The 14,426-nt window shown below is 43.9% G+C and overlaps 1 protein-coding gene and 1 long non-coding RNA gene across 5 annotated transcripts in view; one reads left to right on the top strand and one right to left on the bottom strand.

Annotated features, from left to right (window-relative positions):
• The window catches only part of PCOLCE2 (procollagen C-endopeptidase enhancer 2), a 24,882-nt gene extending 20,191 nt beyond the window's left edge, over positions 1–4,691 (bottom strand). The window contains exons 1-2 of one of the 2 annotated variants that reach the window (XM_050308287.1): positions 4,588–4,691; positions 2,642–2,750 (exon numbers count right to left, since the gene is read on the bottom strand). In XM_050308287.1, the coding sequence (XP_050164244.1) occupies positions 2,642–2,750; positions 4,588–4,676 (198 nt within the window). In that variant the 5' untranslated portion in view covers positions 4,677–4,691. Of the gene's footprint in view, positions 1–2,641; positions 2,751–3,723; positions 4,037–4,587 lie in introns of those variants that run through there. The other variant, XM_050308286.1, reaches the window with a different exon arrangement.
• Positions 3,244–14,426, top strand: LOC126636273 (uncharacterized). Of its 3 annotated transcripts, none has more exons than XR_007627939.1 (4): positions 3,244–3,364; positions 10,499–10,592; positions 11,909–11,990; positions 13,784–14,426. It is a non-coding gene; the product is annotated as an uncharacterized LOC126636273 (long non-coding RNA). The 3 variants fall into 3 exon arrangements; XR_007627938.1 differs by lacking the exon at positions 3,244–3,364 and adding an exon at positions 3,395–3,515; XR_007627937.1 differs by lacking the exon at positions 3,244–3,364 and adding an exon at positions 8,054–8,123.

Below are 14,426 nucleotides of genomic sequence, written 5' to 3'. Positions count from 1 at the left end.
CCAGAAAAACACGGGAGAGCGCTCCAGATTTTTGGACTGTGTGACACATTTATGGGAGGTGATGGCCAAGAAGGATTACAGAGTATTAAAAGTAAATGTATATGACAGATTTGAGATAAAGCTATATACATTACTATAAGAAAGGAAATAGCTGTACAAATGACTCCTTAGCAAAGCCAGCTAAAAGCTGCTGGGTAGTGTGCCAAGGTTGTAATAGAACCACAAGCATGTGCTGAACACTTCTTAGAGCTCTTAGAATAGAGAAGCTGTTTTCTTTAGCCAGCTGAAAAAGTCCCAGTCTCTTGAAATAACAGAACTATAACTGAGCTAGAGAGACCCTTCCAGCTTTAGCAAACCAGTTGGAAAGGTTTGAGCTGATACCTGAATGCTACATTGCTTTATCTGTATCACTCATAACACTGTCTATACCTATGTTCTTCTAAAGAATGGACTAGCTGTCATTCTGCCTCTCTGGGCCTGTCTCCTGCAGCTGAGGAGATCCTGTAGCTGAGAAAACAACAGCTCAATGCTCCTCGTGACCCAGACACAAAGGGAATCAACTCTCTCTCAGCCTCGCAGACTTGTCAGGTCCTGCATCAGGCAGAGAGTGTTCAGGAGGTGTTCACAGCCCTTGGCTAAAACAGGCAGAAAGGCTCAGTCACTTTCTAAGATGATGCCAAATGAGGAAGCCCAGCAGTAACTAGAGAGCATTTCTTCATGGCACTGTGACTGCTCTCTCACTTGGGTGCTGTTGCAAGCTGTGCTGAGCCTCAGCACTATTTGCTGAAAGGATTTTGTTGTTTAAATTCAGGCTAAGCAGACCCTTGACTGTCACACTTTCCCTCAGTTTGGTAAACTCTTTTTAAAGAGGGTACAGGCTTAGTCTTGCAAGTTTTGTAATCCTTGCCTTCCCTACATCCTTCCTGTCCAGCAGAAGACAGGGTGTTCTGCACAGGTGATAGGGGAAGAAATCAGCTTGGCTTGGTGCACAAAATTGTCTAACAGGGGTTAGATGAGGTGAAGGCACAAGCGAGCCTGGACTGCTACAGGTGTGCAGCCCTTCTCTGGCTTTGGGTGACTTACAGAGAACAAGTAAGCAACACTCAAAGAGTGGGAGGAAATGGCAGCACAGCAGAAAACTGGGATCAGGATGATCATGAAATGCCAGATGCCCCAGGAAAGCTGGAGTGTAGACACAGCTCTGCTACAGCTTTGTAGTAATTGCTTCTTCAGTGCTGCCTCCTTTTTAATCTAAGTTTTTTAATGGTAAAAACTTTATGCTGTTATGAACAAAATTATTATTCCCCTCCAGATTCAATTTTGAACCTTTGAAGATCTCATACCGAATCATACGGGTGAACTAACTGTGGCCATTTTCCCCCTTTCATTTAAGGCACGTGTGTGTGATTCAAAATGCAGTTTGCATCTGCTCTTCAGATTGTAAGGTGGGCCCTGCTAGTTGCTGTCACCTCAGCCCCTCCACGGCAGGAAGCAGGTTTATGAGCACACCCTGTGTGTCACGTCATACTCCTCTGGATGAAGTCAGCCACGGATCAAAGGTAACCTCTAACTCAGCCCCAGTAATAATGCAGCAGAAAGCTGCAGAAATCAACTGTGCAACTTTGCTGGGATCCTCCAGTCAAAATGATTAAATTTACATCACTCATTTGGTACGAGAGTCGTTTTAAACCAAACACTGTAAACAGATCAATGTCTCCTGCTTTGCGTCAGCGTCTCTATAGTAGCAGGAAACAATTATCCTGTGACATCCTATTGTCCTGCCAACACCTAGGCTGTGATGCAGTCTTTGAACTGAAGTTGTCTTTAGTGAGCCTGTCAGTACACAGAATAACTTATTTTTTTATGTTCTCTTATATTTTTCTATAGGCCTGAATATCATAAGAGTTCTTAGAGAACTGGGCCTGAAAAACAGAGACGAAATTTGGTGGGCAGTTTCAGATGGTTTAATTTGTGCAGATGTGAGGAAAAGTAATCATTCACTCACATCCCTTCTCTGGGTCTGTGGATAAGGACACCCAGCACTGAATGTTTAGTCCATGTTGTTTCATGGCATCTGTTGTCCATGAATATGATGTCTCTGCCCTGCAGTCTCCTTTCAGCATCAAAGTATCCATCATACCACATGGTCAATTATAACGTAACAGCACTTCCCTGTTACTGTCAGGTTGCTGGATGACAGACTCCAGATGTCCTGCTGGCAGAACATGGCTGGTAGCACACTATGAGCAAACCTGCCTGAATTTTTTGGATTTGACTAAAACTTTTTCTATGTCTTCTTGTCAAGAAAACTTTTCCTTACCTCCCCCTCGAACCTTTACTTCTATGGAACTCACTATTGCTTTCTGCAGTGACAGGAATGGGAGATGTTTGCTTGCCAGTGTGTTCATTTAAAACAATCAGAGGTGTATCTATGGAAGTCAATGAAAATTTGCTTCTGACGTGAGGCAAGGCCAGTTCTATTTCAGCCATTAGTCTCATGTTACATCAACCCTAAGAAACTCCAAATGGTTGAGCTGCTTTCATTATTGCACATATGTTACCCCATATAAAACACTGGCATTAACAACAAATAACTCTTCATTGTCTTCAGCACTGATTTTGTGACATTAAAAATTCTTACTGTGATTTTCCAAGTACATTTGCTGTTTGGAGGGTAGACTCCAGGAAATCCTTCACTGCCAATAAACCCTGACTCTCCAGATACAACTCCTCCACATGTAAACGAAGGCCTGAGAACAACAGGAAAAACAGTCTTAATTTTTAAATATATTTCATTAATTTTTTTGTATAATGGTCAAGAGGCACGAACTGTCTCAAAAACACTTAAGTGTTTAAAAACGTTGCTAACATTAAACATATATTTCATTGTTTACATAATTTGACTGTTGACATAGAATGTGCAATTTAATGCTCAAACTTAGGTGTAGAAAACATTAACTCCTTGGGCCTTAATTCTGGGTTTGCACAGCGTTATCCTTCCCTCCTTTTTTACAAGAGCAAGGTGTGATACATCACTGCAAATTGCTATTATAATGAAAAAACAGTTATTAAAAAGTCATTAGTAATGGCTTTTTATAGTACATATAACAGTAGTTAAAATACCGCACCAATAAAAATAACTTTTCATTCCTCCCTATGCTTTGAATTTAGATGTTTTAATCGAGTAATTCGCCAGTAGTTTTTGGTACCCCGTGCACGATCCCCGTCTGTGCTCAGGGCCCAGCTCAGGTGAGCTCAGGTGAGCTCAGGTGCCGGTGCCGGCTCCGGCCACGCTGCGCGGACACGCGAGGAGCCCGGGAAAACCTCCGCGTGGAACCACAGCCTTCCTGCTGAGGACACGAGGGTGAGCGAGTGCCCTGCCGAGCTTTGGGAACGGGGATGCCACACGGTGTCATACGGCTGTGTCACACACCCTGCACACACCCTGCACGGGCGCTGGGAAAAGCCCCTGCCCTGATGCGCTCACGGGCAGGGAAACACCCCGGGGACGCACGGTGGGCGCTGCTCCCGCGGGGGACGGAGGGACAAAGGGAGGGACGGAGGGAGGGAGAAAAGGAGGCGCGGTACCTGTGCGGGGGTGCGGTACCTGTGCGGGGAGGAGGGGATGGCGGGGATGCGGTACCTGTGCGGGGAGGAGGGGATGGGGGGGCGCGGTACCTGTGCGGGGAGGAGGGGATGGCGGGGATGGCGGGGGTGCGGTACCTGTGCGGGGGAGCTGCGGGACGCGCCGTGGCCGGCAGCAGCAGCAGCAGCAGCAGCAGCAGCAGCAGCAGCAGCAGCAGCAGCGGCGGTGGCGGGGCCGCGGGCGGCATCTCGGGGCGGCGGCGGCGACTGGGGCAGGGCAGGGCTGGGCCGCGGAGCCGCTGCTGCGCTCGCCGCCTGCTCCTCGTGTGAGTGCGGGGCCGGGGGAGGAGGCAAAGGCTCCCGCGGCCCTCCGCCCCCGGGGCAGGGCAGGGGCCCGGGCAGGGCCGCCCTCTCTCCGCTGCCCCGGGTGTGCCCGGCCCCGCCCCGGTGGCTCCCGGGGCCGGGGAGCGGCGGGCTGGGCCCCGGGGGCTGCCCCGGTCCTTGTGCGGGGACCCCCGTCCCGCCCCGAGCCCGCGGCCCCCGCGACAGCCGCGCTGTCCTCAGGTGGCTCAGGGCGGGGGCTCCTCCCGGCCGTGAATGAACTCCCTGTTGCCGTTTTGTGCAGCCGTGCGCGGCTTCGCCAGCGGCTGAGAAATAGTAATGCTGCTTTGAAATTTCTTCTTTATTTAAATTCTAAAGTAAACTTGAAATGGTCCGGTTTGTTTACCAACGGGTGATCTTGACCCATTTAGTAGCCTTTTCGCTCTGGCTGTGAAAGATACTCTTTAAAGGGCTGTGGCAGAGTGTACAGTAATGAACTCAATACTTGGATGTTTGTTGGATTTGGGCCAAAGTTGTTTGACTGAGAAAAGAAATGAAAGATTAGGTCAGTATTCTTACTGAGCACAATATTCTTATTGAACGTGGCATTTAAAAACCCCACATTCTTAGTGCTGTTGAATAATGCCATACAGATTATCAAGTCAATAAACAATAACTTACCTTTTTGTAGGTTTTGTAGGAGTGACCCTGTGTGCTGGCAGACAGTGGGAGTGCCTGGCCTGCAGCCCTGAGCAGGGGCAGCCCCACATCCCTCAGTGGGACCGGAGCAAGGAGAAGGACACATCTAGGGAAGGTTTGGGGCAGGGAGTCCCATTCACAAAAAGGGGCTGTGGAAACAGAGAAGACCATAACATGGTCAGAGCAGAGATTATGTTTGCAGGCACAGATACGGGAAATAAGAAAGCTACAAAGGAGACATTTACTTACTCCATGACCAACACCATGCTGGTTAGCAGCTAAAAGTTTAACCACTACCAGTAGGTATACTGGATTTAGTCCTAAAGGTAATAATACAATGTTCATAAAAATTGTCACATCTGGAAGTCAATGTATCTGACAAAGAGTTATGCAATCCTCACACCACAGACACAAGTGTTCCTGCTGCTCCTTTCTGTCAACACTTTTTAGTTTAGAGAAGACCCACTGGAAAGGAAGAAGTATTTCAGGCCTTATACCCACTGATCAGCAGGCTTCCATGCAAAACCACCAACAGAGGCTGTTAGTTCCCGTGGATTACATGTTCAAGGCCTCTTTTACACGTGGTTGCTGCAGATTTTCAACCTCATGTAAAGGTAGTTTTGAACTTCTGAACAGTTAACACGTTACCAGGTTCTGCATTGGCACCCAAGCACATCTACAGATCTGTGCAGCAACAGGACAGTTCAGGCCTCTTGGGCAAATGGAGGCAATGCAAAGGCTGCTGGAAAAGCCCCCCACACCTGTGCACAGCCCATGCAGCCAGGCTCCTGCACCTTCACCTCCCTGGGAACACAGCAGCGTCACTCCCTGGCACTGCCTACCCTAAACGTTCCCTCAGCACCCTAATCTACTGTGCTCAGGTGCTTCTGTGGGGTCCCACCATGAAACAGATTATGAATACCACAAATAGTGAATTATAAACAAGGAACCAATTTAAATTGAACTATATTTACCAAATGTAGATGATGTTGCTGGAGAGAATTCACCCATGAACTGACCCAGAGATGTCTGGCTTGTTTCCACTGATGACTGCAGGAGGAACAGAAAGTAAAAGGCCAGTAAGTAGTTACCCATAAATAAATGTGTTAGCATTGACATCAATCTTCAGCTAAATTATGATCTGTTAGCAACACAGAAACAGGAGTGATCTTTCTTCTTCACTAAGCCCAGTCCTCTACTCTTGCAGGGAGCCAAATCAAATAAACCCTTTCATACACTGATGATATTTCATTTTTGAAGTCAGGGAGCTTCTCAATCAGCATCTGTTAGAGTCCCTGTGTCTTTGGGATAAAACCATGGAATGCACAGTTAAGAATTGTTTGTAGGTAAGGCCTATAAATTCAGCTAAAAAGGTTTTAAGTTCAAAACCAAAAGATGGCAGATTTACAGTTTCATGCAATCTTAATTATGCTGCCTTGTGTATGCATTCCTTGTGTAAATGATGCATAGGTTCTGTGACAAAAATAGTATGGAGTTGCATAAGCAAAGTGTCTGCATTAATGTGAACAAAAAGTGTCTAACTTTTGACAGCTGACTTTGCAACACAGGTTTTCTACAGCAGTTTCTTTTTGAAGGTAGAACAAAAACTATTTTCTGTTACGTATCCCTGAGGTGAGGCATCTTCAGGCCTGGAATGATGAATCTTTAGTGACAGGCATTTAACACATGAACTACAGAGCTACTGCCACAGTAATTATAAGAAATGCCCACTGTCCTAGGGGGTCTGGCAGTGGTCTGGCAGAAATGTGCAGCCTGAGTGACCCCCCTTCTCCCATCAGCTGCTGCCAGCTGTGCTGGGCTCAGCCAGTGATGCTGGGATCCAGGGATCCAGGGATGGATGCTTCTCCCTGTCACTCACTGAGGAAAGATAGCTGGGACACAAAGCTAACAAAGGACAGATTTCCTAATGACTGTCTGGCAAGTGTGACCTTGTCTGCCTGAACATGAGACAAGTGCTGAAGTGGAACGGGGAAACCTCTCCCTGAAATGTAGCCCCGTGTGACAGATTGGCCCCGAGATGTTCTTTGGAAAGACTGTGTAAATGTTGGTGCAAACCACGTGTCCCTCCATGCATCCCTGCCACCTTGCCTGTGACAGATTTAATGATGATGTTGCTGTGCAGCAGCCAAAGTGGCCTGATGATCTGACTGAAAATACCCCCCTCCCTAAAAGCTTGGTTTGTGCTCCAGCTTTCAGGCTTCTCACCAAATCTTCTTTTCCTCTGTGGAAAGTCATCTGTACAAGATACCTGGTACCACATGGCAAAAGATCTCTCAGTGCTCTCTTAGTGTTTCTGCACGAGTCCCGTTCAGCTGACACTGTGAAGTTATTATTTGAATTTAAATTATGCAAGTGCTATCAACAACAGCTCTTTATTTCATTTGAATCATGGAGTCATAGAATGGTCTGAGTTGGCAGGGACCTTTAAAGGTCCTGCACTGAGCAGGTCCTGCACTGAGCCCCATCCAACACAACCTTCAGTGTTTCCAGAGAGGGGGGATCCACCACCTCTCTGGGCAACCTGTTCCAGTGTGTTGCCACCCTCATAATAAAAAATGTCTTCCTCATATCTTATCTGAGTTTACACTCTTTTAGTTAAAAACCATTACCCCTTGTCCTATTGCATTAGGCCACTTATTAAAAGGTTTTTCCCCATCTTTCTTCTAAGTCCCCTTTAATTATTGAAAGGCCACAGTAAGGAGCTTTCTCATCTCCAGGCTAACAACCCCAATCTCTCAGTGCAGTCTCAAGTGCCAAAATCTTGATATTTTCACTTCCAAAAGAACTGTGGTATTTCCTGGAATTACAAGTTGTGCCTTCTCAGAATAGCATTGAACAACATGCAATAGTCAGGATGTATCCCTGTTTTCTTGATAATCCCACACCTAAAATGACTCTTACAAACTGATGTACCCACCCAGTTCCTAGGATTCCCAAATTTTCTTTGGTCTGCAAGCCAAGGATTTATCCATGTCACGCCTTTAATTGAATCAGCTACTTCATAGAAACACAAACCCACACATGAGTTGTCACTGGAAAACTTGCAGAGCCTCCACCCTTCCCCAGGCTGGAATTCCCACTCTTCTCTCTTTTTGTGTTTCAGGCTTCACTCTCAGCTCATTTATCAAATGACAGTGTGGTTTCTGGCTTTCTATAAAAAATGGGTGTGATGACTCATAGACCTCCCCTCCCCTGGTTTATTCTGATACTGAGATACCAAGTGCAGGTGTAGTATTGACAGTATTCCCACACCTTAGGAGTTTAGGAACTTATTAGGAACTAAGCTTACATTCTCTAATTAACATTTTTTGTCTCTTTTCTGGTTTTACCTCCAGTAATAACATATTTAATACAGTTGCAACATTTCACATTTCATATTATCATTTAGCAGTGAGACCAGGAGTGATGCATTAATCATAAAAGCAGTACAGTTTTTCAGTGTGGCTTTCCCAAATTACCTTCTAGTCCTTCTATTTGTCAGTTTGGGCAATTTTGAGGTGAGTTTCTACTTGCCTCTTCTGTTCATAGGAATACAAGCTGGTATCCAAGAATTCCTTTTTTTTTTCTTTTTAAATGTTTTACCCCCTATTGTTCAAGGTCAGTTGCTTATTTGCCAGCATAAGAAAATATTAAGGACAATAGTGCTGAATTTATTGTTAGTTGGATTGTTTGTCACCATAATATAAAAATCATAAATTGGACAACTGCTGTGCTAAATTGCAAATATTCCTGTAACAAAAGAGATCTAATAATTCTTAACCAGAGTGCCTGCTATCAAGCAGGATGTTTGAAAAATAATGTTGTGGACAGATATTTCATCATAATACAAGACTCCTAAAGGATTGTTTCAAGTAGATAATATTATGAAAGAAAATTACAAAGCAGATTCCTGTTGCTTTGGTGGATGAGGGAAAGAAACATGAGACCTTTAATTGTGCTTGTGACTGGGGAAGGAAATAGGAGAGAAGCTACAAAATTGTATCACTGAAATGGATATGATAAATGACACTAAAATGTCACTAAAGTGGAAAAAGTAGGCTTTCTTTTTCTGGATTCAAAACAGAATTACTTTTATGAGGGATATACATAAATAATCATCCTTGGATCCATTGTTCTTATTTAATGACAAGACTCACTCATGTCTATATATGAATAAATTTCTGAAGACTTAGATCAGAGTCTGGTTTGTAGACTGAGGAAAGAAAAGAGGTGAACAGTTTGATCTAATTTATTTACTGCAGACGCTCTTACGAAGAAAAGTGTTATGAGCAATTTTAGTTCAGCCAACAAACATACTGGTTTCCTACTTTCCCTGACGAGGAAAGTTTCTCTCCGATTCCAAATTACCAGAAAGGGGACAATGAGGAAGAAACTCTTCACAAAATGTGCAAGTGCTATGACAGCCTGTGCAACAAGAGCTGGGGGAATACAAGGAAGTTTCCATCAGCTGTGATCATTCTTGCACTTGTTTTCCTGACTTGAGAAGGAGCCCCTCATTGAACTGAGCAGGTCAACAGCTCCATCTGAAAGATAGACTGGGGGAGCCCACGTCTGGAGGACTTCCTTCCTCTAAGGTGGAAATTCAGGACAGGGAAAATACCCTTTCTTCAACAGATTGGGCCAAGTGAAGAAAGCTGCAGTAATTCTGAGGGAACATCTCGATGCACTCTCTGCCAGGTCCAGCATCACATTGATGGCACAGACAAGGACTCCCCTTGTTGTTTATGCCATGCCCTCGCTGTGCTGTTCAGTGTAGAGGCCCTGGCAAGAAGGAGGGTGTTGGGTCACTGCTGTTCCTGTGCAACAATAAATCTGTACCAGGGCTGGGCAGTTCTGAGTGCAGGAATTACAGTCAGTCCCTGTGGCCTCCTTCCCATCAGAGCACAGGGGTCATGGAATGCAAGGCTGGGGCCAGATTATTTCCCCGGTGGCTGGAACTCAGCTATCTGCCCTGTGCATTACAGTGGTGAGTTTACTTTTTCTAAGTGCTGAATTACTGCCCTGGGAGATGCACACATGCATTCCGGGTCAGAATTCAGAGTTTAGCCTAATACTGTGTTTTTTAAACACATCTGTGATCTATTAGGTTGCTGGGTAATGATTTTCACAGAGTCATCCTTATTTAATGTGTTAAGAAACGTCACTGTCAATATGAAGCTCAGCATGGTATTGCAGAGCTCCTTGCTATGGGCAAAATATTATAGGTCATTACAATGCTAAAGAATTAAGGAGAAAGGTTATAGAAAAATCGATGGCACATAAATGGAAATTTTAGGAGCCAAGACCAGAGACTTGAAGACAGTAGCAGTTTTGGTTACAAAATATATACAGCAGTAACTGAAATGCTGGAAAAGCATTAGAGAAACATCATTATAGATTTAAATTAGATATATACTTGGTATAAAAATGCTTCAGTGTTTTTTGTGTTATACAAAAACAATTGCATGATCTGCAGTTCTAACCCAGCCACAGTCCTTTAGAACTTTAGGAATCGAAAGTGCAAGGCCAGAATTAAGCAGCAATTTATCCTTTTTGTATTCCAGGAGTTACTTGTTTTAGTCCTTTCAAGAGCCTCAGACTATTTTTGTTTTAACAGTCTCTGAGGAAATTTCCCATATCCACCAAACAAAATAAAGGCCAGACTGAGTAAGTCATACTGTGCTTTAATTTCAGTTCCTAAACTATACTTGACTTCAGTTTGGATGTGGACAGTTGAGCACAGGCAACTGTTTTGAATGAGTCTTTATGTTTAAATCCTTCAACTCACTCATTAAAAGGGTACTTTGAGAGGAGAAAAGTCTTTCCAGAATCTAAGTCTGGTCTTTGGGCTCATTCTTGAGATAACAGTCAAGTTTCATTTTAATCCTGGCAGGAAAGGACCCAGGAATGCCTGCCTCTACCACATAACATTTGCTGGAGGATGAGTAGCATCTTTGAATAAGGAATGACAGAATTTACAAGGACTGGTGAGTATTTATTGAAATTCCTGTTGTTACCTGTTCTGCAGCTGCAGAGCTGCAGTGCTGTAACCCCTTCCACTTCAAAGCAATGATGCCTGGCTCTCAGAGTGCATGAAGAGCTGGTGCAGCTCCTGTTTTATGTACACTTTCAGTCTCTAAGAGGAGCAGTGCTTTGCCCAAGGTCTGCTGAGCCAGCATTCCTTCATCCTTCCAGATGTACTGCAGTGCACTGATAATAATTATCCTGCACAGTGTCAAACAGCAAGGAACTCTCTGCTGTAAAGAGGTGCAGATGTAGATATGTGATGCTGGGTATATAGATTCCTGAAAGGGAAGGAGAGGAACTGATTTATGTGGAGCCTGAGCTGTAAGTACAGCCAGTAGATCATGACTTTTATGCAACATGTCTGTATTCAGCTTTCAGCTAAGCTTTCAAAGCTCTGGGTTCTTGGGCTCTTAAACAGTGCTGACACTTCTGTGCCTTGACACCACCCTAAATGCACCTCAGATGTTTGCTGGGCTGTCTCTTGGCTCTCCCCGCTCTCATGGCTGCAGCTTTTACCAGCCTGGCAGTGTGTTTTTACCAGCCTGGCAGTGTGTTTTTACCAGGATGGCAGTGTGTTTTACCAGCCTGGCAGTGTGTTTTCACCAGGCTGGCAGTGTGTTTTTATCAGGCTGGCAGTTGTTTTTACCAGCCTGGCAGTGTGTTTTTACCAGGCTGGCAGTGTTTTTACCAGGATGGCAGTGTGTTTTTACCAGGATGGCAGTGTGTTTCTGTGGATTCCCTAATGATTTCCTGGCATTATTAACCCCGGAGTCTCCTCTTAAGTACCGTTATTCAATTATCTGCTTTAAATGTAAGTGAAATTCAAATGCATCTAATTAGACTAAGTAAATACTAAACTCAGTGTGCTGTGTCTCTGACCTGCTCTGGATTGTTAATGTATTATTTTATACCTGTAGTGTTACTTTTACATTTTCTGTGATGCAGAAGAGGACTCCAGTGGAGATTCCCAGCCAAGCTCTAATGCAAGACTTAGACCCAAAAGGTTATAACCATAAAAATCGATCAGAGGTCTGATCCAAACACAACAGGACCTTTGATTTTACTACATCCTCACAGTGTTCAAAGATGGACAGTTTGACTCCATCTCACAATTCTACAGCTACTTTGTATTAATGTGAGAATCAGGGGTTAAATCTGCCATTCAGTTTTGGACAGTTTAGCAGTCTGTTCCACTCCTAATTCTAGTTTTGGTTTAGTTTGCTGATTGAATTACCATCAAAATATAAGTTTGTTTGTTAAACTGAATGTTTTTCAGTGGTGGAAAATGAAGTTTTTCCAGGCTGTGAATTCCCAAGTTACCCTGCCTTTCCCAGGAGCCCTTCACTCTGTGACAACAGGTACATTTCACAGTTTTTAATTACCTACCTGAACTTTGATTAGACTCAGATAAAAGGCATAGAATTTGTGGAGCCCATACTGGTAAACAAGATATTATTTCAGAAGACTTTCCAAGTTAGTTTGGGCTAATAATTGACTGAATACTTGGACATAGAAGAAAATCTCAGCACCCAAGAGCTGAATATGATTTTTTCATATTTTTAAATGAAATTAAATTTCCAAACTCTGTTTCATTTGGTGCAAATTTTTCAATTTAATGCTAAAAATGTATTTTTTATGGAAGTGATTGTCAAAACAAGGATACAAATTGATGTGTGAACCCCACTGAGAAAGTGAGGATCAAATCAGCGCTCCTGAAGAAGTCACAAAATCGGACTCCTACCTGTGTCTGAGAGGAATCCTCCTCTCCTCTGCAAATTCAGGTTAGGTTTCTGCCTCACAGCAGTGACCTGACCACCAGCCCCTTCAACTGGAACAGTCCCACTTTGTAAAATATCCTTAAATATTCATGGAGCCAGCTGGTGAGAGAAAAAACAATGCTCCAGTCTGATGGCTCAGTAAACCTCCTGGGGAGGGCGGAGGTGTTAGTCCCAGTCCCAGTGAATGTGTCATTATTTATACAAAGTGGAACAGTGTCAACAGGAGAAGTGACAAGTCCTGTCTCCCAGAAAGTTTCCTTGAAGGAATGAAGAAGTCTAGAGAAACAATAATGCATTTGCCAGAAAGCTGCCAGGTATAGTTAACAACGGCTTAAACAGACTCTTAAAATAATTCACAGATTATTCCTGAAATAGCAGAGCTTTTGGATGAATAGATGTTCTTCCACATCTCTGAGACAGACCTTGTTCCTCATATTAAGTGAACAGACCTTTCATCCCCCAAAGCAAAACAGCTCTTAATATAGCAATCACTGAGAACGTATTTTAGGAACTTAGCATCTCCTAACATCACACCTCCATCCTCGCTCCTACGGACACCAGTGGAAGCAAAGCCAGTATTTACATGTCCCACGAGCAGATCTGTCTCTTGGAGAACGCTGCTCTATCATGGTTTGTGTCTGGCTGGAATAAAGAGCTGTTGAGCCCTGCCTGCCTGGTTGGATGGAGCTCCAGCAGGGAGGTTTCTCAGGGTGCTTAACGAAGGCATCGTCCAGGCACCGTTCCGAGCCACTGACCAGTGTTCACCGGACCAGCTGAAGAGACAGGCAGTGTTTCAGGCAACAAGTTCTCCTTCAGGGCCAGGGCAGAAGGGGTGAAGCTGTAAGCTCTGTGCAGGGTGAGGAGAACTGCCCTCACTTGATCTCAGTTTGTGCGTTAGACAACCCGTCACAATTTTCTAACGTTTCCTTACAGTTCGTGTGAGTTTCCATCAGAGAACTCAAAAATGCACTGATGGTTCCAGTGCATCTGTCTGACCTACAGACACCCAGGCCTGGCCTGACAAAAAATGGCATCAGGAATGAGAAATTCCCCACCTCTGGCTTTAATAAAGGAGTAAAAAAACCCAAGTGGTTTAAAGCTTTAGTCACCAAAGCCAGAGCTGTCTGAAAATTGTTTTTAAAGCTCAGCTGTAAACAGTGTAGTAATTCATAATACAGCAAGCATAGAGTCATATCCCTTTTGTTAGTCATATGTTTTGCCAATAAAATGACTTTCGTAAAACAAAGAAAATTTCACAGTAGGAGACCTCTCAGAGGACTGTGTAATTAAAGCACAGTAGTGTCTGACATCTGGAAAGAAATTCTTGACTGCAGAGCAATAGATGACCTGTAACCTTTAAACCCTATTTTCAGGTAAAAGATTTTCAAAGAACATTTTTAAGGAAAGTTGCTGTAAAAGCAGAGAATTCCCTGTCTTGAAACTCAGAGATGGAAGTGACATAACAGATTTCTGCATCTACAAGTCTTGTGTAAAAGCTATGAAAGAACAAAGCAGCTGCCAGCAAGGGGTAAGAATCCACCAAGTTACATTGTGATGAATACTCAGAATGAAGGAATTAAATATTACATAGGCTCTGGCAGATGGAAGGAGAATGACCAAGCAGCAGGTACCTCATTACACCTAGAATATGTAACTGATAGAGCAGGTGAGCAAGTACAAATTGTTGCAGAATCTGTATTGAGATTTAGGCAAAAGGAGGTGTATGGTGAAAATACATCAACCAGGAAAAACAGCTTGCAGAGTACAGCAACGTGTCCGTCCAGATTCTGAGGTAAAAGTGAACAAAACTTGCATCATTATTACAGCAAATTAAAAAGTGTCAATACTTCTAAAGCCATGGCAAGGAAATGCAGCATTACTGCATCCGCTGGCATCTTTTCTGTGTGGGGCAGGTCAGCATTTCAGGCCTTTTTCTTTAGGCAGAAATCAAATTCTGTCTAAGCTGAGAAACAGATTAAAACTATTTTCTTTTGTTAATTTTTTTTTATTTTGTTT

The sequence above is a fragment of the Myiozetetes cayanensis genome, unplaced genomic scaffold, assembly GCF_022539395.1.
Source record: "Myiozetetes cayanensis isolate MyiCay16 unplaced genomic scaffold, myiCay2020 scf13, whole genome shotgun sequence".
Taxonomy (NCBI): domain Eukaryota; kingdom Metazoa; phylum Chordata; class Aves; order Passeriformes; family Tyrannidae; genus Myiozetetes; species Myiozetetes cayanensis.
Note: the sequence above shows the minus strand (reverse complement) of the source record. Positions and strands in the feature narration are given on the sequence as shown.